The following is a 24,933-nucleotide window of genomic DNA, read 5'->3' as shown; positions in this document are numbered from 1 at the left end:
TTGGATTTCCCAGTCCACAGCATCTCTATGCTGAAGCTTTCAAATGCCCTGGGGAAGTAAATGCTGATCACCACATATCACTTTTCAAAACCCAACTCCAAAGTGACAACTCTTTGTCACATGTGCACTCAGGACGGCAGACAGCCTAATTAGCTGTGTCAGCCACCACCTGTAGTGTGTGCCTCAGTTTCCCGGGCCATACATTGGGGTTCCTGTTTCTTATAAGTCTTAAGGGAAATAACCTCAGTGGCTGTTCTGTGAACTACAAACCTGGGTCTGGTGGCCGCAATCCACATACGGATCAATGCCCCGTTAATACCAGCGTGTCTTTAAAATAGTGACCCTTCTGTGTTCTCCACTCTCCAAGTGATGAGCATGCGGGTGATGGGTGTGTTAATTAGATTTAATCACTCAACATTGCATGTGTATTTCAAACATCGCATCTTACCCTGTACATTATTTGAAAATTTAGTTGGCATTATTATTTATCAATTTAAAAAATACTTCATTGGATTACATGGTAAATTATTGCCTACTCTGTATTTTTTTTTCTTATTTGAAACAGGGTCTCACTATGTAGTCCTAGGTGGCCTGGAACTCAACGTGTAGACCAGGCTGGCCTCAAACTCACAGAGATTTACCTGCCTCTGCCTCCTGAGTGCTGGGATTAAAGACACGTGCCATCACACCCAGACAGTTTTTCTTTTTCTATTCCTATATCCAGATATGTCTGTCCAAGGGCCTCCGAATTCTGCCCCTTTCTCTCTCTCTCTCTCTCTCTCTCTCTCTCTCTCTCTCTCTCTCTCTCTCTCTCTCTCTCTCTCGGCTCATCTCATATTCAATCAGAGTGACCTTACACAAAGATGGGTGTCCCTCACCAGTGCAGTCTTTTGGGGCCACCATCACAGACACAATTTTGTGCCCAGGGGTTCTGGGGCCACATGAATGCTTATTACTGTTCTCTCTGTATGATGTCCAGGAATACAGTCTCTGTTTCGTTCACTCTCCTTAGAGAACTGTACGCTGCCTCACTTTGGGAGTGAAGCGGACTGTTCATTGCTGTTGATGCTGCCGAGGGATGGATTGCACGCAGTCTTGGCCGTTGCGGCCTGCTAGTTCTGTTGGGTGCCTACACAGCTGGGGCATCCTCGTGCTGCTTCAGTATGTGGGTGCCTGACTGAGGACATCCGTGTGGCTGCGCCTTTGTGACACCCACTTAGGTGGATGTGGGCTGAAGAAGGCCATTTGGGGGAGTGTTTCCAAACCAAACTCTGAAAGCGCAGCGGGTGGTTCTTGGAATCCCGTCTTGACGGTGATTCCTTTCTGACGCATTGTGACTAGGATTGTTCTGGCTTACCGACCATCTGGCCTTTGGACAAGCCACACAGCATTGAGGTGTCCGCCTTTTTTCCCTAGCTATAAACCTCTCGGTGACCCTCAGGGCTGCACAATGCATTTCCCAGCACTCCTTTGTCCTGCTCTTCTCCCCCACACAATCGTCCCTGCAGTTTGGTTTCTAGGGTCCCTCCTTGCAAAGAGACTCACAGTGCCAAGATTTAGGGGTGGCATTTGAATGACAGCCCTTCCTAAAGGGTGACTCAAAGCAGCAGGAGTTAAGGGAATAATATAAACCTTTGGGCAGAGGCTCGGAATATCTCGGGGTCCTAGTGCCCAGCATTAGCTGCCCACCCTTCCCTTACGTAAAGTCTGTGCTTCATAAAACAAATCGTTCTTAACGGTTTTGCAGATAGAATGTTTCCGAGTGCAGCATTTCTCTTATCTGGGGCATTGTTAACAGGGGGAGGTGGACCACCCCATCCCACCCTATCCCACCTCCCTACCCCCTCCAAAAACAAACAAACAACAATTTCCCATGCCCCGTGGGCTCCAGAGTCTTGGGGCTGAACACACTGGGTGTTACTCGCCTGGTCGAGGCTCTTCTTAGCCACCTCTTCTTGAAGATCAGTCCTGGTACCTGAGCAAAGGGATTCTGAGTAAGGCTTAACCAGTTTTGTGTGCTTTCCAGTACCAGCCCTGAGGATTTTGTGTTTCTCAATGAGGGCACAACAAAGGCCAGCCCCATTCAGGAAGGGGATTGGCTTTTTGGATTAACGAACAAAAGCAAAAGTGTCTCCAACTTTCATAATGACAGTCTTCAAGGCAAAATTTCAGATGACATGGCCTTTCCATTTATACAGTATATACATGAAAATTATAGTTGCAGAAAAGGTTTTTTTTAAATAACTGACAAAAGCAACTATCTTTACCTATTTAAAAGCCATGAATATATGTCATTAATGACTTACTGGTAACTCCTTTAACTACAATGGAATTCAGACCTGAATTGAGACAAATTAAAAATGTTAAAAGATTTATTTATTATGTATACAGTGTCTTGCCTGTGTGTATGCCTGCAGGCAGAAGAGGGCCCCAGATCTCATTACAGATGGTTGTGAGCCACAATGTGGTTGCTGGGAATTGAACTCAGGACTTCCGGAAGAGCAGGCAGTGCTCTTAACTTCTGAGCCACCACTCCAGCCCTGAATTAAATCTTAAAAGTCCATTAAGGGTCTGAAGAGTTGGCTTAGAGAATAAGGACACTTGTTACTGTTGCACAGAACCCAGATTCAATTCCCAGCACCCACATGGAGACTCACAACTGTGACTCCAGTCCCAGGGGATCTGATGCCCTCTTCGGGTCTGCAAGGTAACCAGGTATGCATGTGGTACACATATATACATGCAGGCAAAATACTCGCGCACATGAAACAAAAGCAAATCTATTTATGTATTTATTTATTTAGATGAGGTCTCACTTGTGTGGCTCAGACTAGCCTCAGAATCATGGTCCTGCCTCAGACCCTCAAATGTTAGGATAATAGACATGTACCACCAGAACATGTACCACCACGTCAAGATTCCAAAACCTGGGCCAGTTGCCAGGACACACAGACCCTGTGTGCCATGGAGTCCCCTCTCAGAAGCCTGAGGCCATCTTCTGCTGTCCATGTCAGATGCCTTTGTGGGACCTGGTGGGTGATGGACAGCCGGGTATCTTCAGATGTTCTGTGGCTTTGTAACTACTGAGGGTTGGTGCAGTTCTTTTCCCTCAAGCAGGGGACAATGAAAAGGACATGGGGTGTGATGGCACAGGACTGTAATCCCAGCACTTGGGAGGATGAGGCTGGCTGATGTTGAATTCAGAATCAGCCCAGGCTATATACAGTGAGACCCAGAGAAAAACCAAAACTCAGTGAAACAAGAGGCGGGGGTGTCAGAGTTCATCACAGAAAACAACCAGCAGTCTGCAAGGAGACCTGGTAGTTCCAGCTTCACTATAAAGCACTTTTTAAATTGGCAGATTATAAAGCTATAAAATCAAGACTGGATTGCACTCAGCCAAAGCTGTGCATTTGCAGGGCCTGGCGTCCTGTTGTGTCTGAGGCTATCCAGCCGCGATGCCTCAAGGGAGTGTATCCCGTCCCAAGCACACCAGGTGGCGCACAGATCCTATCCCCAACGATAGACTGCACCCTGAGTGCAGAAGGGCCAGCATGCATGTGTATAATTGGGTAGTGGTGGGGTTGTCACTGTTCTAGCAGAGATGGATGCCCATGAGTGTGTGCCAAAATCAGGAACAACTTTGCAGCCAGGCCAGCTGAGAGACAACACTCATTGATCCAGGTCAGGCAGCTGGGGAGTGACAGAACCAGGGTCCAGATAGGTTTGATCTAGCACTTTCTATACCTGTACCTCACGACTTGGCATTGCCCAGTCACTTTGGCTTCAGTGACTCCAACTGCCATGCATGCCTTTGTCCGACAGAGCTGAGCACTCTTCCAATACAGAAGTGACGTGCCCTCTTGTGTCGTGATTAGCATGGGCTGATCCATTTTCTTCTATTAACAATGCTGGCTTTTTCATTTGTCTTCGTTAAAATGAGGATGAGGAGATATTTCTGTTAGATAGCCAAATTGCAGCCATCTCTCTGTAATCCTCCCCTGAGTCAGGAAGGACGCTTTTGACTGCCTGGCAGGCTTGGGGATTCTTTGAATAAGTCACCAGGGACCTGCGAAGGACAATTTCCAGGTTACTTTGTTGAGTTTTAAATGCTAATGAGATTTTTTAGGGTGTCTGGCAGTTTTTCTTTCTTCCTTATGATTTAAACGATCATCACTTTGGAGAGCCTGGCGTTGAGTGGTGGAGATGAGGGTTTTGTGTCATGTGTAGAGGGAGGGGTGGTCCCTTGGAGAGAAGTGCCTGACAGTCTTAATGCGAGGCTTTGTGTTGAAGCAACTCTTGCAGTGGGATGGCTTCTGATGTTCCTAGCAGGAGAGTCAAAATGCCATTCCTCTTGTCCTCATGCTAACCTTTCCCACTTACTCCGGGAATACCCAAGGGCAGTGAGTCTGCCTGGGATGCTTTTGCTGGAGTCTGAAGGCAGGTGGGCATTTCTGGTGCTGAGGTATAGGTGCAAGAACTTAGAGCCCCCTTCCCCCACCACTTGTGTGTGTGTGTGTGTGTGTGTGTGTGTGTATCTGTGTGTCTGTCTGTCTGTCTGTCTTTGTCTGGGAATATGTTGCACATGTGTGGAGGTGCCCATAGAGACCCCAGGTCAGGTCCCTTGGAGCTGGAGTCACAAGAGGTTGTGAGCCACCTGCTGTGGGTTTTGGGAACTGAACTCAGGACCTCTTATCCGAGGTCAGGAAATGCTCTTAACTGCTGAGCCGTCTGACCCCACTCCTTACTGAGGTAGGGTCTTGTGTAGCCCAGGTTGGCCTCGAAATCCTTACTTAGCTAAGGTTGGCCTAAATCTTGTGATTCTCCACTTGTACCTCCTAGTGCTGGGATTGCAGGCATGTACTGCCACACCTGGTTTATGTGGTGCTGGGGATGGAACCCAGAGCTTTGTGCATGCTGGGCAAGCTCTCTGCCAACTGAGTCATGTTTCCGGCTCTTGTTTTTGTTTCTGAGCACACGTGTGTGTGTATATGTGTGTGTGTTTGTGTGTGTGTAAATGTGTGTGTACGTGTGTGTGTTTGTGTCTGTGTGTTGTATATTTGCTTTGTTTTGTTTTTGAGACAAGGTTGTGCTATGCAGCCCAGCCTTGTAGCAGGCTTTCTTGGTTCACCAGAAACTTACTATTAATTATGAATGCTCGGCCTCAGCTTAGGCTTGTTTCTAGGTAGCACTTTTTTTCCCTTTAACTTAAATTAACCCATTTCTATTAATCTCTGCCACCCAAGGCTCGTTTTCCTCATCTATGCGCTGTTCATCTGTTTTCCTGTTTCCTCCTCTGGATGGCTGACCCCCAGCCGACTTGGGTCTCTTTTCTTCTCTCCTAACCCTCCTCTGCCTAGCTATTGGCCATTCAGCTATTTATTAGACCAATCAGGTACCTTAGGCAGGCAAGGTGAAACAGCAGCTCGTCTTCACATAGTTAAACAGTTACTATGCGGCACATCTTTACATAGTTAAACAGATATTCTATTCTACCACACAGTCTGGCCTCAAACTCACCGTAACCCAGGCCCGCCCTCACTTATGACTCTCCCGTTTCTACCTTCTTAGCGCCTGGTTATAGGCCACACCTGGCAGCTGGTTTTGATGGAGCAATGTCTGCTGAAAGCTTCACATTTCATCCTTCACCAAGTTCTCAGCTGGTGTCCCGCCCGGCATTCAAATGGCCCTTTCCCCGCATATGATCTTATAATGACACGCTAAGGCCACTTGAGAAACGTGAAGTCCCTGAGTCGTGTAGAGTGTTCACTTGTGATGTACTGTCTTATTCAGCATTGGAGTGTTCTGAGGGTCAGCGTCGCCACTGTGTCACCAAAAGAGTCTTTAGGCAGCTAACAGCTGCTAAAAGTCTGCAGAGTTCTGGTGTTCTCTCCCGGGGAAAGCTCAGTGTCAAGTACTGTCAGCTCTTTTCCTTGCAGTGACAGGATCACTCTTGGTTTGTTATTTGTACATTGTGTGAGTGAGCACGGAGGGTGAGCGAGCCATCGAGCCCAGGTTGCTAGGCTTGGCAGCAAGCACATCTGCCCCCTCAGCCGCCTCCCTGCCCTCACTCCTGAGATCTGATTACAGAACTCTCCCCTGTGAGTACTTGCGGTTTGTCTGAGGGAAATGAGATTACTCACCCGAAGGCTCACCGTGAACCGCACAGTGCGCTGCTCGGACGCCCCCCCCCCCGCCCTTGACCTGCTTCATAACAAGGCCCGTGCTTGAGGGTCGAACTTGAATGGCATTGGTATCCTGTGCAGCTTCAAGTCGTCTTAGGTGAGCGTTCATTTTGACTGTGAGCAGGCGTCAGTGAAGACTCTAAGCACTTGGTGCAACGGCCCTGAGCTGCCTGGTGGCACTCCCACCATCAGTTCAGATGTCAGTACGGTGACACAGGAAAGGACCTCTGGGTGTAATTAGGAAAACGTTCTTGACTTCCCACACTTCTTGAGGGGGTCTCGGGGGGATTCCGAGAGTTAGTTTGGAATTGGCATTCAGGAGGTTTAGAGATGACGACTCATGTGGTTCACTCCTGGGGATGACTTGCACTGGATGAGCCAGGTGCTTAGGACGCATAACATAAACGATGTGGTCCATGACTTCTGGGTACCCTGGTTGAATGTGGCAGGGATCCAGTAAATAGGTCTTCTGACCAGGATAAACACAGGGCACTCTGTGGCCTTAGCTCAGCTTGCTTTTCAGGTGGTGATGATGAGAGGCGTTTTGGGAAGGATATGACCTGAGCTGAGCAGTAGAATTAAGTCAGGTAAAGAAGGTGTGTGTGTGTGTGTGTGTGTGTGTGTGTGTGTGTGTGTGTGAAGATTGCAAGACCAGGAAGCAGGAGAGAACATTCAGCATCTGGGAAACTGTTCTCAGTTCAGTAGATTCTAAAGCTGGGTTAAGGGTACCAAACTTAAAGTCAGGCAAGAAGCCAGGCAGCATGTGCCGAGCGTTTCCTCTCGGACAGGGGACACCCATGGCAGAAATTACGGTGGTGTTTCTTGTGATTTCTGGTACACAGTATCCACACTGCCTCTCCATGTGGCCGGACCTTGAAAGTGGGACTGAGGACCAGAGGACTGAGTTTTTGTTTTAGGAGGATGATGTTGGCCTGATAACGAGGAGTGGAGGGGGGGGACTCCTGTGGGGTAAAGCGGTTGGGGCTGTTGGAGGAGCCCTAACAGCAAATGACCAGAGACAAAGCAAGGAGGAAGCTGAGAAGATGCAAAAGACAGAGACAAAAGGCAGGATGGTCTATGGTCAGATGTTTAGACTCAGTAGGACTTGGTGATTGATTTGATGTTTACGGTAAGAAATTGGGAATTAGCCAAGGGTGTACCTAGGTTTTACATTAATGACTGGCTGCATAGGCAGCCATTCACAGGGGTGAGGGAGCCTGGAAAGACAAGCAAAACCAAGGCAATTTGTTTAACATCGTGTCTCATAGACACACAAGACACACACACAGACAGACACACACACACACACACACACAGAGACAGACAGACACACAGAGACAGACAGACACACACCCACACACAGAGACAGACATACACAGACACACACACACAGACACACACACAGACAGACACAGACACACACACACAGACACACAGACACACACACAGACACACACACACAGACAGACACACACAGACAGACAGACACACACACAGACACAGACACACACACAGACAGACACACACAGACAGACAGACACACACACAGACACACACACAGACACACAGACACACACACAGACACAGACACACACACAGACACAGACACACAGACACACACTCAGACACACATACACAGACACAGACACACATACAGACACACACACACACACACACACACACACCCTTGTGGACAGCAGATTGAGCTCTGAAGCAGGGGAGGCCTTGCTGGAGACCCCAGCATAGACGGTGGATGAGGTTAAGTTGATGAGGTTGTGCAAGGGGAGGGTGTGGACCCGCCAGCTGTAGTCACGAGGGACGCGATGGCAGGTGGGGTCAACAGGCTTAGGAAAGGACTCCTGACATCTGGGCCTTCCAAGTCCCTCCCACATACAGAGGAGAACAGAGAAGCTGTGGAACTCTCCAGGAAGCCTTTGGAGATTGGTTCAGCCATGCACACGGTAAGCCTGATACTCCGTGGAGACCCAGCTGTGTGACGTGTAGTTTAACTCAGCCGTTAGGTCTGCGCAGGTTGGGAAAATGCTGATGGTGGTTTTTAGTTGTCATCCCAACAGAGTGATTGCCTGTTGGCTTTGCGGTTCTCAGAAATCACCTTTCTTTTTTTTTTTCTTTTTCTTTTTTTTTTTTTTTTTTTTTTTTTTTGGTTTTTCGAGACAGGGTTTCTCTGTGGCTTTGGAGGCTGTCCTGGAACTCGCTCTGTAGACCAGGCTGGTCTCGAACTCACAGAGATCCACCTGCCTCTGCCTCCCGAGTGCTGGGATTAAAGGCGTGCGTCACCAACGCCCGAGCACACTAGTAGTTTTATGGGTTACGGTTTCTGTGATGTTGGATGGTCAGGGTTAGGAGGAATAATGGCAGGCATACTATCATCTTTCACGAGAGGCTTCAGTGAGCCTGGAAGAGAGGAACTGAACGTCTTCATTCCCATCGTAAGACTGAAGCGTCTTTGGGTGTCAGGGGATTGTCTGCTGGGTGCCTGCCCCCAGTGGCCCATGTCTATCAGCTAAGCCCCGCCTCCTAAAGATTCCTGCGCACACCCAAATAGTTCTATGCTACGGGCTGGAGACCAAGCTTTCAAATGCTTAAGTGTATGGGGACAGCTTTCAGGCTCACACTGAAGCAGTGTCTCTAGATGGTTTTATGTAAACCTTTGCAGCTTTGCCTGGACACTGTCTTTTATTATGCCTTTCTTTTTTGATGCAGTGAGAATCAACACGGTTCTGTGTTTTGTCAGTGTATTCTGCCTTTGCGATTCTCCATGATGAGCTTTGTGGTGTGTGTGTGTGGCTTCTGCCTGTAGTGAATGCCAGCGTGCCTAAGAAACGCTCACAGCACACTGCAAGGTGGAGGAGAGCCAGGATGGCAGCTTGCAGAGCAAGGATTAGCACAGATGATGGTGGGAATCTGGACCTCTCCGCGTCACAGTTTTACCGCGTAGTCAGGTGCTGAGCTTTGCTGGCGCTGTGCACGCTATGCTCACCTGTCCGTACGGACAAAACAGAAGCCAAAGATGCGAAGGGACCTTTCCCTCCCTACCAACCTCATGTGCTTTCCCTGAGCAAACTTGTTCCTAACCACAACTCCTACACCTTCACCTGGGACCTGGGGCGGTTCAGAATGGAAGCTGTGTGTTTTGCTTTGACTGACCTCCGTGAAGGGTTATTTCAAGCGTCGCGTGTGTGTAACCCTGGGCGTGCAGTGAACTGACTGGATGGATTACAGGAGTTGGGAGGTGTGAAAGGAGGCAGCTGTGAGCTGGCAAGACGGGGAGGCTGAGGCACATTTCCGCCTCTGCTAAGGGGTCTCCCTGCTTTCCAGCCAGGGCCCAGTCAGGTGCTGTCGCATGGCTGTGGTGGGAGACACAAGCAGGGCCTGGTGCTGAGTGGTCTGCTTGTTTTGACAGGGTTTCCCACATTAGTTTTCACATCCTTGATGATTTTACTCAGTGTGTGTGCATATGCACATGTACATGTATGTAGAAGCCCGAGATTGGTGTTAATCTCTTCTTTTTCTTTCTTTCTTTCTTTTTTTTTTTTTTTTTTTTTTTTGAGAAAGGGTTTCTCTGTATTACAGCTCTAGCTGTCCTAGAACTCACTCTGTGGACTAGGCTGGCCTAGAACTCAGAGATCCACCTGCCTCTGCCTCTCAGGTGCTGGGATTAAAGGAGTGCGCCACCACTGCCCAAGCATACTTTCTTTCTTTCTTTCTTTCTTTCTTTCTTTCTTTCTTTCTTTCTTTCTTTCTTTCTTTCTTTTCTTCCTTCCTTCCTTTCTTCTTTCCTTCCTTCCTTTCTTCTTTCCTTCCTTCCTTTCTCTCTTTTCCTTCCTTCCTTCCTCCTTTCTTTTTTTACACAGGGTCTCTTATTGGTTGACGGGGAGGCTTGCTAACTTGACTAGGCTAGCTGACCAATAAGCACTGGGGATCCTCCTGCTTCTGCCTCTCCAGTGGTGGGTTACAGCCATGTGCTGTTTTATATGGGTTTATGTGGGTTTTATATGGGTGTTGGGTTTGAACTCAGGACCTTATGCTTGTATGGCAGGCACTATGCCCACTGAGCCATCTCCCCAGCTCTTAGTCAGAGCTTTATAGTGAGCGTGCCACTGAGCAGTCCCATAGAAGAGACTCATCATCCTTTACACCCAGCGTTGCATGACTCATTCAGAGTGACGGTACTCCAGACCTTCTGACTCCCAGAGCTTTCTCTGTTTATTGCGCTACCCATCTTGTCCAACTGTAGGGAGTCTACACTGTTGGGATCCTACAAGAAATGACGAAATGGAATAGAGGCAGACCTGAAAATCCCCAAGGCTACTATCTGCAAGTGCATCCCCATATGCTAATACGTGGGCTTTGTAATGCTTCTGTGGCTAACCACAAGCTGTTCAAGTAAGAGGATGTGTGGTTAGATGGTTGGAATGCTCCCCCAGTGGGGGCAGGGAGGCCAGAAGGCAGGTCCAAGCACAACTTCGAAGCTGCCTGAGTGATCGGCAGACAGATGACCTTGTGTGCAGAAACGAAGTGTCTGGCTGCTCATTTTTGCAGGAAGGCATCTGACAGCCTGAGAGGCTGTTGGGGCTCGTGAGGAGGAACTCCAGCGTCTCAGTGGAGAACACACTTTCTCCAGCTCAGTCTTCTCAGGTCTGCCTCCTTCCAGGGCTGTTCTTTTTTTCCCTTAAGTTCCATCTTGACTCTGTCTAAATGGTGGCTTGAACATTAACTGCAGAAATTATGTATGAGAATGTAAACTCCCATCCATGCATGTGCACAAGCATGCACGTGTGTTCCCTGGTAAGTGACACTTGACATTCAGTTACCTGAGTGATACTAATAGTCATATTGTATGCATGTTAATGTTTTCTCTTCTTTTATTATATTTATTCATTAAGATGGGAGTCTCACTATGTAGCTCTGGCTGTCCTGGAACTCACTATGTAGACCAAGCTGGCCTGGAACTCACAGAATCCAGCATGAAACACACACACACACACACACACACACACAGAGAGAGAGAGAGAGAGAGAGAGAGAGAGAGAGAGAGAGAGAGAGAGAGAGAGAGAGAGAGGCCTTACAAATATTTCTCTGCCTGCCTCCCATTACTTAATCTCTGTCTCTCTCATTTTCTGACCCATCCTGTAGAATCCTTCTTGGGTAGGGCATCCAGAGCCAGTTGGTGTAGCATGCATGTTTTTCTGTTTTGAGATGCTGTCTGGTTTTTTGCTTACTGTCAGGAGTGTTCCACATAAAAAGGTCGTTGAGCAGCCCCAACTCTCCTGCTGGAGCTAATGGTACAGAGGAGCCGGGAAGCTAACTGACTGTGTGGGGTGGTCCCTCCAGCCAGAGCCCACTTTCTCCCGCATCAGTGAGTGCTTGAGCGCGGGCCTGTTTTCCCTTGTGGTTTTTTATTTTTAGCTTCATGTCTCTGGGCCCCACTTTAGGCGGCTGAAGCGTCTCTCTAGTCTTTTTCTTCTCCAGCATCCCTTTCCTTGGCCCACTCTGCCTCCAGACATGCTGGCTGTCACCAGTCCAATCCATCTGTGTTTTCTGGATCGGCACTGGCGTCAGGGTGGTGACAAGTGTGGGTTTCTGCAGCTTCTATAGAGCCTTGCCTCCCAGATGCAGACCTAGGTCCCATTTTCTGTCTAGTTGAGACTCCTAATCCTGCCACACCCTTGGGCGCCGGCATAGGGCTGGGGAGGTTGATTTACAATCCACAACTAACTTTGTTTTATGATAACTTGTATTTTTTTTCTCCGTAAAACCACTGTTCAGGAGATTCTGGTGCCAGTGGATAAGCTGGTCTTCCTATGCTTGTGCCGGTTCCTGGCCACAGAGGCAGCCACCTCCTGCATGGGCAGTGGCTACCTTGCTCTGGTTACAAGGCAGCTATAGGTCTACTTGGGGCTCAGAAGGGAATCCCTTCTGCTGCGCATGGTACAGCAGGAGGCCTGGAAGATGGACAGCTTGGGCCCTGGGTTAGATCTTGCAAGGGACTGGGGGACTAGATGCAATGTGCCTTCCTTTTTTTTTTAAGATTTAAAATTTTTGTTTGTTTATTTACTTATTTATTTGTGATGCGCCTTCTTCTGGGTACCTGAACCTTTATGACGGACAAAGTTTGATTAAGACACCCCCACAGCTCCACCCTGACTGTTGTGTTCTTTAGAAACAAATCCTCTAGTGTGTGTGTGCACAGGCTGTGTGCCCTGTGAGTACTGGGGGTGTTGTGTCCTTTGATCCCCTGACACAGGCAAGTCATGTGCCATGGGGTGCTGAGCCCACTTTAAGTTTGGCGTAAAGAGTGGAGAAGAAAAACCCTGGCACTTACTTTCCGGTGAAGTGGACAATGGGCATCGTGACAGCTCGTGCTCTGAAGAAACAAAGACAGTAGCTGCAGGGACGCCCCCCCCCACCTTTACAGTCACTTAGAGTCCTTACTGCAAGAAAGAGCCCTGAGTAGCCATTTGACAGGGTGTCACTGCTACCCCCTACTCACACGGGGGTCGGGCACTGTTCCAGGATTCGTGCCCTGGTTGTTTTAGGCTAACAGCCGCACCAACTCTGCTTGCTGCTCAAGCTTACGTTGAGCAAGGTGAATTCTTACAACTGCAGGATGCCTTGGTGTGGAACTGAATAGCAGAGGCAGTTGACCACCCTGTCTGCCAGCCACCTCTCCCATTTAAAGTGTGCCTGTGTGTACACGCTTTGGAAAGGGACAAGATTGATCGTGGGTGTATGCACACATCAGGGGGGCTGGCCTTCTTTCCCGACCCTCAGTTCCATAGAGCACTGGAATCAGATCTCCCAGAGAGCTAACTCATGTGAGAGTCTAAGCCTCCCCCAGTTCCCTGCGGCTCCTGAATGGGAACACTGTTGCTCCTGGACCATGAGTGGATGCTCTCCTTGTTGAGTCTAGTGACACCATGGACTTGTAATGGTAGGAACCATCCCGTGTGGGCTCCGGAGACTGCACTCTGTCATTTTTCCAGAAGATTCCTTCATGACCTTGCATGACACCTGAAGACAAGGACGCATCCCCTGCAGGTGTCTGGAGCACCCGTCCGGGACGTGTCCTCTCCTGTGTGCCTCCTGCCATCTCTTGTCTGTCACCTTGGCTGTGCTAGTCTAGCTCTGTCTCCCTGACACAGGGACACCGTCAGGTTTCACTGTGTCCCTCCCTGTGCAGCCTGTTCTGGAAGCTGTAGCCACCTGTTCAGATAGCTGTAGACTAACCCTCTGATTTGCCGTCTCTCAGCAGTCACTGTCCCTTGCTGTCGGATGCCCAGGGTCTTCAACACCACTGTCCGTCACACTTGGCTTCTTCCCTTCAGCTATTTGAGCCCAGATAGCAAAGCTGACCCCAATTGTCCCATCATGGCTCCAAGTCAAAGTTTATGACACTTAAGAAACAGTAGTTTCATGATATTAATAAAAAGGACAACGTTTCTGTAACAAAACAATTACAAACAGGACAGTGGATAGAAGTAACGCTAAGTTCAAAGGGTCCTTTTTGTTTTAATATATTAGTCTTTTTAAGACAGGGTCTCACTACGTAGCCCTGGCTGTCCTGGAAGTCACTATGTAGGCCAGACTGGCCTCAAACTCTCAGAGACCTATTTGCCTGCCTCTGTCTCTGCTGGAACTAAAAACATGTGCCACTATGCCTGGCTTCAAATGGCCCATTGTTTGACAGTGACGTAAGACAGAGACTACAAGGACTTAGATTTCTACTTACAGGTTATTCTGCCAGCAGACCCCATGCAGCAACAGCCTGCTGAGGTACCACCAGATGTGAACAAATGTGAGGGCCAATGTAAGATCGAATACTTGCAGCAATCTCCTTAGACCAAGTCCCCAGTCTTCCCAGATCCTAGTCCTGTCCTCACCTCCTCCCCTGCTCACCCCTTCTCCCTCTGTGCTTCTGTCTTCCCCGTGGTGGCCTCTGGTGTGACTGTCAAGGCGCATATTCCGAGGGCCTCAATCTTCCTCGTCATCTCTCGTCCCAGTTGCTCTAGAGCAGGGGTTCTCATCCTTCCTGATGCTGCGACCGTTTAACACAGTTCCTCACGCTGTGGTGACCCCCAGCCATAAAATTGTATTTGTTGCTGCCTCATAACTGCAATTTTGCTACTGTTATGAATTGTAATATAAGTATCTACCTGGAACTGACTTGTGAAGCAACCTTGTTTCTTATCTAAATTTTAAAAAAAAGAATAAAAAAATCATTATTGATTAAAAAAAAATAAGTATCTGATATGCTATTCCCCCAAGCGGACTGTGACCCACAGGTTGAGAACCCCTGTCTTAGAGTCTGGCTGTGCCCTTGTGTCTACACCTCCGCCCCACCCCCGCCCCACCCCTGCCCCACCCCCACCCCACCCCAGCAGCCCCAGCACACTCAAGTTGGCTTCCAAACAGTTCCTGGAATCTGATGCTGCAGCCTTAGGCGGACTTTTCTAGGTTGATAGCAAATGTTAGTCAAAAGGACTTGAGAATACCGGTCAGGATAAAAGAGCTGATAAACTTATCAAGCTGCTCTCCACCGCGCCCGTGTGTGGGTGACGCCCTCGGTTTTCCTCTTTAATTTTCAATGTTGTGAATCCATCAAAACTTAGGTCACATTTTGAAACCATGATTTCCCCTCACCTGCCTTTGGACCTTGCTTTCTCCTGTCGCCCGTCTGGAGTCAGCAGGGCTCGTCTGGGACGGGAGGGAGAGGGAGGCTGGGTGCACGTACCTCTCGGGGGAGTCCCGCTTTCTCATGTCCTGTCAACCACACTCTGTGTTGAGGTTGTCACTGTGCCGGACAGCAGGAACAGTGTCTCCAGTCTGGGTGATCTCACCTGCTAATCGCTAGTTTGTGGATTTACTTCCCGCGTGGCAGCTTGTCGCCAGTGCTGCCGGAGATCAGGCTTTGCTTTCTGTTGAGATAACAATAATGTTAGCATCAGTGAGCCACACATCCAGAGTGTTCCTAATGTGAAAATTCAAAGTATAAATGGCTCTGAAATACGAAGCTTTTAGAGTATCAACGTGGCGGGAGTTTTAGATTTCGAAAATTCACCGTGCTCACTCAATAAAACACGAGCCTAGGCCGGGCGTTGGTGGCACACGCCTTTAATCCTAGCACTTGAGAGGCAGAGGCAGGTGGATCTCTGTGAGTTCGAGGCCAGCCTGGTCTACAGAGTGAGTTCCAGGACAGGCTCCAAAACAATACAGAGAAACCCTGTCTCAAAAAAAACCAAAACAAAACAAAACAAAAACCTCGAGCCTAAAAATCTTCAAAACCAGAAACACTCCTGGTCCAAACTATTTCAGGTAAGGAACATCTCCGCCCGTGTGTGAGTATCCCCAGGCCATCAATGTGTTAATACTAGATGTTAGGTGGATATTAACATTCATTCTCATGAGAAAACCAGAGGCAGGAGAATTGGGCCTGGGGTGGTCACATAGTTGGTGAAGAGCAGGAATCCTGTTGTGTTTGCTCCTGGGCCTGACCAGTGCTCTCTCCCTGTATCTGGTCCCCCCCAACAACTCCATGATCCCCCTCCTCATAGGTAACACTCAGCACCGGCCTCAGGACCACTGGCGCAGTGTAGGATGTGTAAATGTGTGTTCCTGAGACTGTCTGCTCTTGACTGAGCAGAGAAGTTACCTGCTCAGGCCTCTACAGTTAAGAGTCTCACCACTGTGGGCACAGTGCCAGCACTTTGTGGCGTGCCTATTGTGTGGACATAGTCACCGGAAGAGACTTCCTCAGTGGTCCAGGCACACCCCATGCCGGGTAAGCAGAGCCCAGACCACCCAAGTAAGCACTTGACAGTGGATTCTGTTTTCAAATGGCAGTCTTAAAAACCTGAGGTGGGCTGGGGATGTAGCTCAGTTGGTAGAGTGTTTCCCCAGCATTCACAAAGCCCGAGTTCGACCCCCAGTATTGCATAAACCATATGTGATGATTACATCTGTAATCCAAGCACTTGGGAGGTGGAGGTAGAAGGATCAGGAGTTTAAAGTCATGCTTGGCTACATAGCAAGTTCAAGGCTGGCCTAGGTTACAGAAGACCCTCTCTTAAGGACAAACAAACCCCAACTAAGAAGTGAAAGCATACAGAAAATGTTTTTTTTTTACAATACCCCCCTCTAACATTACAAGAAAAATGATTTACAAAATGTGAAAACTTCGAAGTTACTAAGATGTAAAGGTTTTTTTAAAAACCTTTTTAAAAGGATTCATTTTTGCCGGGCATTGGTGGCGCACACCTTTAATCCCAGCACTCGGGAGGCAGAGGCAGGTGGATCTCTGTGAGTTCGAGGCCAACCTGGTCTACAGAGAGAGTGCCAGGATAGACTCCAAAGCTACACAGAGAAACCCTGTCTCAAAAAAAAAAAAGATTCATTTTTATCTTTTTGTTGTTGTTTTTTGAGATAGGGTTTCTCTATGTAGCCTTGGAGCCTGTCCTGGAACTCCATCTGTAGACCAGGCTGGCCTTGAACTCACGGAGATCCACCTGCCCCTCCCTCCTGAGTGCTGGGATTGATTAAAGGTGTGGGCACCACCGCCTGACTATTTTTATCTTGTGTATGAATGCCTGCATGATACATGTGCATCATTGTGTGTCAATGCCCACAGAGGCCAGAAGAGGGCACCAGGTCCCCTGAAACTGGACTTACTGGACTTACAGTACCAAGTAGGTACTGGGAACTGAACTCAGGTCCTCCGCAAGAGCAGCCAAGTGCTCTTAACTGCAGAAGCATCTCTTCCTTCAGCTTCTTGTTAGGAGCTCTCATTTTAATGATATCCCTGGATAAATTGTGCAGGAAGTACCAGATCTAAAATTACTTTAAAACAGATAACCTGTGCCGTTTGATTTATGCCACACTCCTAGTCCAACGTGGCCTTCTGTGACAGAAGTGGGAGAAAACGCTCCTTCGGAGCTGTGGGATTCGGTGACACACTCACCTGTTGGCAACGGTCTGTGTGGGTCAGAGCAGGCGCTGGGCTTTGCTGCTGTCTGTGTAATCCGTTTCCCCAGCTGCACTGAGGTGAAGCCATCAGACTCTAGTGCTGCCGAGCGGTCTCCTAGACATGCAGAAATGGAAGCAAGCAAACTGTCACAGCTGAGCGCGATCCCGAAAGTGCAAGGATTACCTCACAGGGGCAACCTGCACACGGCTCGGAAGCAGATATTCGCCCTCGAAGACGAGGCGCTCCGGCTTTTATTTGTGTTCAAAGCAGATATTAGGGGGCTTTCCTGGTAAAATAGTCAATTGTACCTTCTCCTGTACAAATTTGTGGGATGGCTGAAGTCTGACTTACGCATTTTGTTCAAGTCTCACCTGTCCACCTGCCTGTCTACCCATCCACCCACCTATTGAGGATACAGTGATACCATTTTCAATCATTAATTTTAGACCACTGTTAGCAAGACAGTTCTGTCTTACTCTGTGTGTGGATCTGCATGACTGATGCACAGATTTGGACCACACAGGTCTCCGTACTGTGCTGGCTCAGACCCCCATTCACAAGTCTGCGTACGTGAACAACCCAGAGAGTTCACAGCAGATCTTTCAGTGTTACCGTTCCCTGACTGTACCAGAAGACTTAAGGTAAAGAACATACAGGAAAGATGAGATTTATTTGGCTCAGCGTTTTGAAACTTCTGGTCCATGCTCAGTTGCTTTGGGCCTGTGGTAAGGACAGAGATGGGGGAGAACCACTCACCTCGTGTCTAGGAAACAAAAAAGAGACCAGGGAGGGGAGCGGAAGAGATGGGGACCCCACAATCCTTTGCAAAGGCATGTGTCAGTGACCTTAGAGCCCCTACTAGGTCCCCAGCCCCCAAAGTTTGCAGCACCACCGCCTGCCTACCACCTGGGCTTGGGCCTTGAGAGAAAGCATCCGAACTATAACATTTTTTGTGTAATTTATGAAACACATTATTAATAAAATACATACTCTTACTTGCACAAACATGTTCAGAAAGGGGCTTGATGGTTGGTTCCGTGACTAAGAGTGTGTAGTGCTCTTCCATACTGAGCCACTCAGAACTGCCTGTTATGCCAGCTACAGGGGATCCGACACCCGCTTCTGTCATGCACATACCCATGCACAGACATGTAATCCAACAGAGAACACAATTTTAAAACTGTTCAGAGAGCACTCTGGAATTTTGAAAGAAATGTTAAATTTAAGCTTACTCTCATAATTGTATTGATGATATTGATAGCTTAAATGTGGCACACACTTATGCATTAGCTTGTACAGAGATACTCTAAGTGAAGCAGATGCAGAACTCTGTCATAATCACCATCCAAGGCAGATACTGGTGTCATCCCTGTGTCTCTGGTGGAGAAATTGGGGTACCTGGAGACAAACGCCCTCACACGTGGTTGGCTGGGTTGTGATGAGCAGAGGTGGATTTGAACTTGGGTGGAAGGCTCTGCCTCTTCCGCTGGACTCACAGATGCATGGTGATAACTATTACATTTTCCTTATAGTTGCCTCCCCTTTCATGGTGGCACTTTGCCTCTCAAATTTTAATCACTTTACAGGATACTATCTTTCCTGTTTGTTTATTTTCATCCTATCTTTGTGTGTCTGTTGGACCAGCGAGGTGGATCATCGGGACCCACATGGTAGAAGGAGAGACTAGATCCAGGAGAGCTCTACTCTGACTTCGACATATGTGCCATGGCATCTGCAAATGTGCTCTCTCTCTCTCTCTCTCTCTCTCTCTCTCTCTCTCTCTCTCTCTCTCTCCCTCTCTCCCTCTCTCTCTCTGTCTCTGTCTCTCTGTCTGTCTGTCTCTCTCTCTCACACACACACACAAGTAATTTTTAAACTCTAACAAGAGCTTTGGCTTCGGGTTTAGCTTTGGGTTTCTATTGCTATGAGATAACACCATGCACAGGGCAACGTGTAAAAGAAAGAATTTAATTGAGCTAACGAGCTAACAGTTCCAGAGCGTTAGAGTCGACAATGGCCAGTGAAGGCATGGCCCCTGGTGGATGGAACAGCGTTTGAGAGCTCACACCTTGATCCGCAAGGAAGAGCGCACACTGGGAATGGCACTAAGCTTTTGAAACCTCAATACCCACCCCTGGTGACACACCTCCGACATGACCACGCCTCTTAATCCTTCCCAAACCGCTCCACCAACAAGGGACCAAGAATTCAAACATCTGAGCCTATGGGGGCCATTCTCATTCACACCACTGTGGGGAAAACAGTGTAGTAGGAATGCAGGCAGCGAGGGGGAAGATTCCAAAACCAAGGTGGGGGCGGTGAGGAGGGTCATGCAGAGAGAGCCCTGTGGAGTGGCCAGGAGTTGTGAGCTGTGACTCTGATGGCCATGGCCATTACAGAAAGGTTTGCTTACCAGACAGATTTGACCACTTGATGCTCTGACCCTCGAAGAGTGGAAGCATGCTTCCCGAATTGGTGCAAATTCGGGAGTGGTGCTCTGCATCCGAAGCTCTGAGGGCTGTGTCTGAATCTCACCGAGCTGTCCCATTGGTGCTGACATTCTCACCTGGGCTGCACAGCTAGAACTGTGTGACCGTGGTTAGGTGGGGGAATCTTCGAGACGAGAGATGGAGTTGGACAAACCTCCCTTGGTTTCAAGAGGGTGAATGACTACAGGCTTCGCAAACCAATGATCAGTGCGGTCCTCTGTCCGCAAACTGCTTGTCAGCTTTTGGATAAAGGCTAAGTAAGCAGAAGGGATGCTGCAATGTTGAGAACTCGAAATAAACAGTCCGACATCACTCGAGTCCCCGAGGTTCTCTGTAGGGGTGAGCCCCACAAAGCTATCCGCCCTAAGGGTGGGGATAAGGAAATTTAAGACAGGTGGAGATAAAAGGAAGTGAAAGAGAAATGAATCTCTCTTTTCCTCTTCTCCTCTCTTCCTCTGGAAGCCTGCCACGCTTCTGACTCCCCAGTCTTTTGTGTGTAAGTTCTTATTCTGGTAAATAAATATATTATATTCCCTATTGCATTGACCTTCCACATCAGATGGTGTCAGAAGTAGAATAAGTAAGCAGAAGGGATGCTGTAATGTTGAGAACTCGAAATAAACAGTCCGACATCACTTGAGTCCCCGAGGTTCTCTGATGCCACTGAACAAGCAAACACATTGGCTTTCATGTAGAAAAATAGAATGCCAATTTAGACCTCCATTTAAACAAGGCAACCTTGTGGAGAGTGAGATACCAGTGATGGGACGGACAGGAAATTCCGTAAAGTAAGCCGCCCCGTGTGATTCTGCCAACAAGCCATTACCTTAGATTGGTAGATTGTATCACATTCAAAGTGTCCCAGTGTGTGGACGGATCTGATTGTCATGGGCATATTTCACTCACCTGACACTTCTCTTTGGTCTAGATGACAGCGCCTCTGCTGCCAGCAGCATGGAGGTATCAGATCGAATCGCCTCTCTGGAGCAACGAGTCCAGATGCAGGAGGATGACATTCAGCTGCTCAAGTCAGCGCTGGCTGACGTGGTTCGGAGGCTGAACATCACAGAGGAGCAACAAGCTGTGCTTAACAGAAAAGGACCTACCAAAGGTGGGCGCGGTGCAGCATCCACAGCGGGGTGGGCGTGGCGCCGCATCCATAGTGGAGTGGGCGTGGCGCAGCATCCACAGAGGAGTGGGCGTGGCGCAGCATCCACAGCGGGGTGGGCGTGGCGCAGCATCCACAGCGGCGTTAAAGATCCTGCAGGGCTCTTGAATGGGCTCTTCACTTCAAAACTGACCCCAAATCAGAATGTCCTTAGGCCCGCCCCACTGAACTCATCTCACAAAGTGTGGCAGCATCTGTTGTTGTGTTGGTGGTGGTGAGCTGTCCTGTGTGGTGCCAAAGTGCGCATTTGTAGGTGATGCCTAAATACTCCGAGTCAAGGAAGGCACCTTCCAGATGGACCACTGAGAACAGTTACGGTTGCCTGGGGCAAAGAAAACTGACAGAATGCCCCTGCTGGGGGTTCCATCCAGAACTTCCCCGGCACGTCTCTTCCTGCATCCTCAGTTCACATCAAAGCACAAGCCGCTACGCATGTGGTACAAGGCATCCTCGCGGGCAGTCTGGGTGTTGACGCGGGTGACTCCCTTTAGAAAGCCTTGTCCAGAAGGCGTCGCTGGCCGGAGTCCGCTCAGCTTCTTTCAGGACGTGTCTTTGGCAGCTTTTGAGACCCCCCCCCCCCCGCCCCGCTACCCATAGGGGACACAGCCTGTAACAGAGGTCTGTACAGCAGGTTTCTGGCCAATTCAAGCCATTATTTCATGCCCCTCCCGGGATATGACATACAAAAGTAGTGCTTATATGAAGTAGCTTTTAGTGACCCTGCAAATTTCAAAATCAAAAGATGTCCTGAAGCTCCTCACCCCATGCATGTATAGATGGGTTTTTCTTTGGGCTTCCAGCTCACAAAAAAATGTCAGAGACTTACAATTAATTAGGGAATCTCGGCCTTAGCTCAGGCTTGTCGCACCAGCTCTTATAACTTAAATTAACCCATTTCTATTCATCTACGTGTTGCCACGCGAATTGTGGCTCTAACGTCTCCTCCTGCATGTCCTGCTCCCTCTTTGTCCAGTCGGTACCTCCACCTTTCTTCTTCCTTGAGACCTCTCTGTCCCCAGAAGTCCCGAGTAACCTCTTCCTTCCCAGCTAGTGGCCATTCAGCTCTTTATTAAACCAATCACAGTGACACATCCTCACACAGTGTAAAGGAATGTTCTAGAACATGCATGAACATTAGTGTCCTGACGTTTGCATGTGAGTGCAGTGACTCATCTTTTGATTTTCTGTGTGGCTGCCCCATCCAGGCTGCTGTGTTTCCTCCGGTTAAAACAGGCTGAGGTGGTAGCATGCTAGCATCCCTTTAAACCTGCCTTTCTTATCTGGGCATGGTGGTGCTCACCTTTAATCTCAGCACTCAGGACCCAGGAAGTGGAGCCAGGTGGATCTTGTGAATTCCAAGACAGGTGGGACCACATAGAGAGACACTGTCACAAACAAAAACAAAAACCCAAACAAACAAAAAAGCCGTTCTTAAACCATGGAGATAGCTCAGTCAATAAAGTGCTTGCTATGCAGGCATGAAGACCAGAGGATGGTCCCCACTGTGGTGACATGGGTTTATGGACTGATAATGCCAGGCTAGGGAAGCAGCAGGAGATGGCCTAGCCTACTTGGCAAGCTTTAGGCCATGGAGAGATCTTGTCTTGTTGGCTCTTCGAGGCTTGGATTGTCACTGGAGTCAGGAGAGGACTGTCTGTCCAACAGTGAATATTCTTGGTTTCCCTCACATTGTGTCTCCTCCAGTCCCCGGCTTCATTCCCACTACTCGGAAAGGGCGGGTTCTCTGTCTCTCGTGACGCTGAAGGGCCAGCCCCCATCAGAGGCACATGCTACCCTTGGCTCTATATATCGAACAACTCTTTCCAGCGATCTTGGCCCCTAAGTTACAAAGAGGTTGGAGTGTTTCAGACCAGGAACCGGATTGTTTTAGATAGTCCATGGCCTACACAGCTGTCCACAAATAGATCTGATGAAGTTTGGGGTTTCTAAAATTCCTTATTTCTGAAGAGTAGGGGAAATCATAGACAGAGTTTGCCCAGGGTTTTTATTTTACTTGATAATGGATGACATTTGAGCATTCATCAGACGAATGCCTCACTCACTGTACATGGCTTTCACAAGTGGAACTATCTCGTCAGTTTGAAAGCTGGAAAGTCACACTGAGAAACACCAGGAAGTCAGGGAAGCGGGAGACATGTATCCTGAGGGTGCAGTGACCCCTACACTGTGTCAATTTGTGGGCGAAGCTAATAGGTATCTGGGGGCTGAGCCTGAATTTTACAGAGCCATGATGCTGGGTCCTGGTGTTAGCATCCAGGCACACCTGGCTCTTCCCCTTGGGGACTTGGTAGAGTTGGACACCCCTGTATGCATGGAACCTGGGGACAGGGAGCTATGTTGTTTCCTTTCCGAGGTCTGTGTGTTGTGTGTGTGCACGTGTTGGGGTGTGGGAGTGTATGTCTAGCCTGGGGTTCTTGCCTTGATAGCTTTCTACCATATCCTTTAAAATGATCTTATTTGTATTTTAATTATGGGTAAGCGTGTGCATGTCTGTGTGTGGTTTGTGCATATGAGTGCAGGTGCCCAAAAGGCCAGGAGAGTGTTAGATACCCGAAACTACAGTTAGCTGGCGGTTGGCTGTGAGCCACCCAGCACGGATGCTGGTGACTGAACTCAGGTGCTCTGGAAGAGCAGCGCGTACTCCTAACTGCTGAGCCGTCTCTCCATCTCATGTTATTGAGATACAATGTGGCCTCATTGACAAATATAGGCATCCCTCCATATCTCCGGGGACTGGTTCCAGGACCCACAAATACTCAAATCTGAGGCTGTTCAAGTCCCTTCACACACCATGGCAACATGTTTGGCATGAATCCCACTCCCATCCTTCCGTATAATTGAAATCACCCGTGTCACATGCAATGCTACATGAGTCCTGTCGTCCAAGGAATGATAGCAAGAAAAAGAAAACATGACGTTTTAAAAGCCGCTATCTGTCCCCAGTTGGAAGAGCACACGGGCATTGAACTTGTGGATATGGAGGCCGTCTGTATCAGGTTCCCTCTATGTGCGGGCCTGGTGGCAGGTGGTGATGGAGCCGACTGGTCATTGGGCAGCCGGCGGCATGCAGCATCCTTAGGGTGATGACAGCCAGCTCTGCTCTGCAAGGCCTGCCCAGGCCCTGCCCCACCAGCCACTGCTGGCTGCAATCACCTGACTTACAGACTCCCTCTGCCTCCACCTCCCCTCTAGGACTAAGGGGTGGAGAATGGAAGCTAGGGAATATTTACGCCTTTTTCTGACTCTGTGAGGATCCCTAAGTGAGCGTGACACTGTCCCTCCACTCGGTGTTGCCGTGTCCTCGGGGCCTCTGCTTTCCTCCCAGGCTCTGGGAACTGCCCCCTCCCTCAGCCCCTCAGGAGCGGTGACAGTGTATTTCTATTATCCCAAGGGACACAGTGTTTAGCCTGGGCTCTGGGACTGGGTGTAGAGTCCATCCTAGTAAAGCACATGGATAGAACGACTCTCGCACAGTGGGTAGCTCACCTGAAGCCACAGTGTCGACCAAATGCTGCCTCAGAGGAATCTATTGGGACATTGTGTCAGTCAGCGTTCTCTAAGTGAACAGAACTGATAGAATTAAAACATTTATGGGGCATTTGTTAGAATCGCTTACAGGCTGTGGTCCAGGTTGTCCAAAATGACTATCAACAGGAAGTCCAAGCATCCAGTCCAAGCTGGTCAGTCCGCAAGGCTGGCTGTCTCAGCTGGTCTGCTGTATTCTCTGGAATCCCAAAGAAGCAGGCTCCAGCGCTGGTGAAGGAGTGGACTAGCCAGTGATAGTTGAGAGGAAGCAGGCAGAGAGCGACCGTCCTTCTTCCGTGTCCTTATATGGGCTGTAGCAGAAGGTGTGGCCCAGACTGAAGGTGTGCCCTCCCACCTCAAAAGATCCAGGTGAAAAGGGGGTCTTCCCTCAGCCAGGCGTGGTGGTACATATCTTTAATTCCAGCACTCTGAAGGCAGAGGCAGGTGTATCTCTGAGTTCAAGCCCAGCCTGGTCTACAGAGTGAGTTCCAGGACAGCCAGGGATATACAGAAAAATCTCGCCCTGAAATAAAAAAAAAAAGACAAAAACAACAACAACAA

General features: G+C 48.9%; 1 protein-coding gene across 5 annotated transcripts in view; it reads left to right on the top strand.

Annotated features, from left to right (window-relative positions):
* Eml1 (EMAP like 1) overlaps positions 1-24,933 on the top strand; it is a 153,433-nt gene that overhangs the window by 64,428 nt on the left and 64,072 nt on the right. For all 5 annotated transcript variants that reach the window (XM_040742513.1, XM_040742514.1, XM_040742517.1 and 2 more), the window contains exon 2: positions 20,587-20,769. In XM_040742513.1, the coding sequence (XP_040598447.1) occupies positions 20,587-20,769 (183 nt within the window). The remainder of the gene's footprint in view (positions 1-20,586; positions 20,770-24,933) is intronic.

The sequence above is a fragment of the Mesocricetus auratus genome, unplaced genomic scaffold, assembly GCF_017639785.1.
Source record: "Mesocricetus auratus isolate SY011 unplaced genomic scaffold, BCM_Maur_2.0 Super-Scaffold_15014, whole genome shotgun sequence".
Lineage (NCBI taxonomy): Eukaryota > Metazoa > Chordata > Mammalia > Rodentia > Cricetidae > Mesocricetus > Mesocricetus auratus.
The sequence above is the reverse complement of the archived record's forward strand: the minus strand, read 5'-3'. Positions and strand labels throughout refer to the sequence as shown.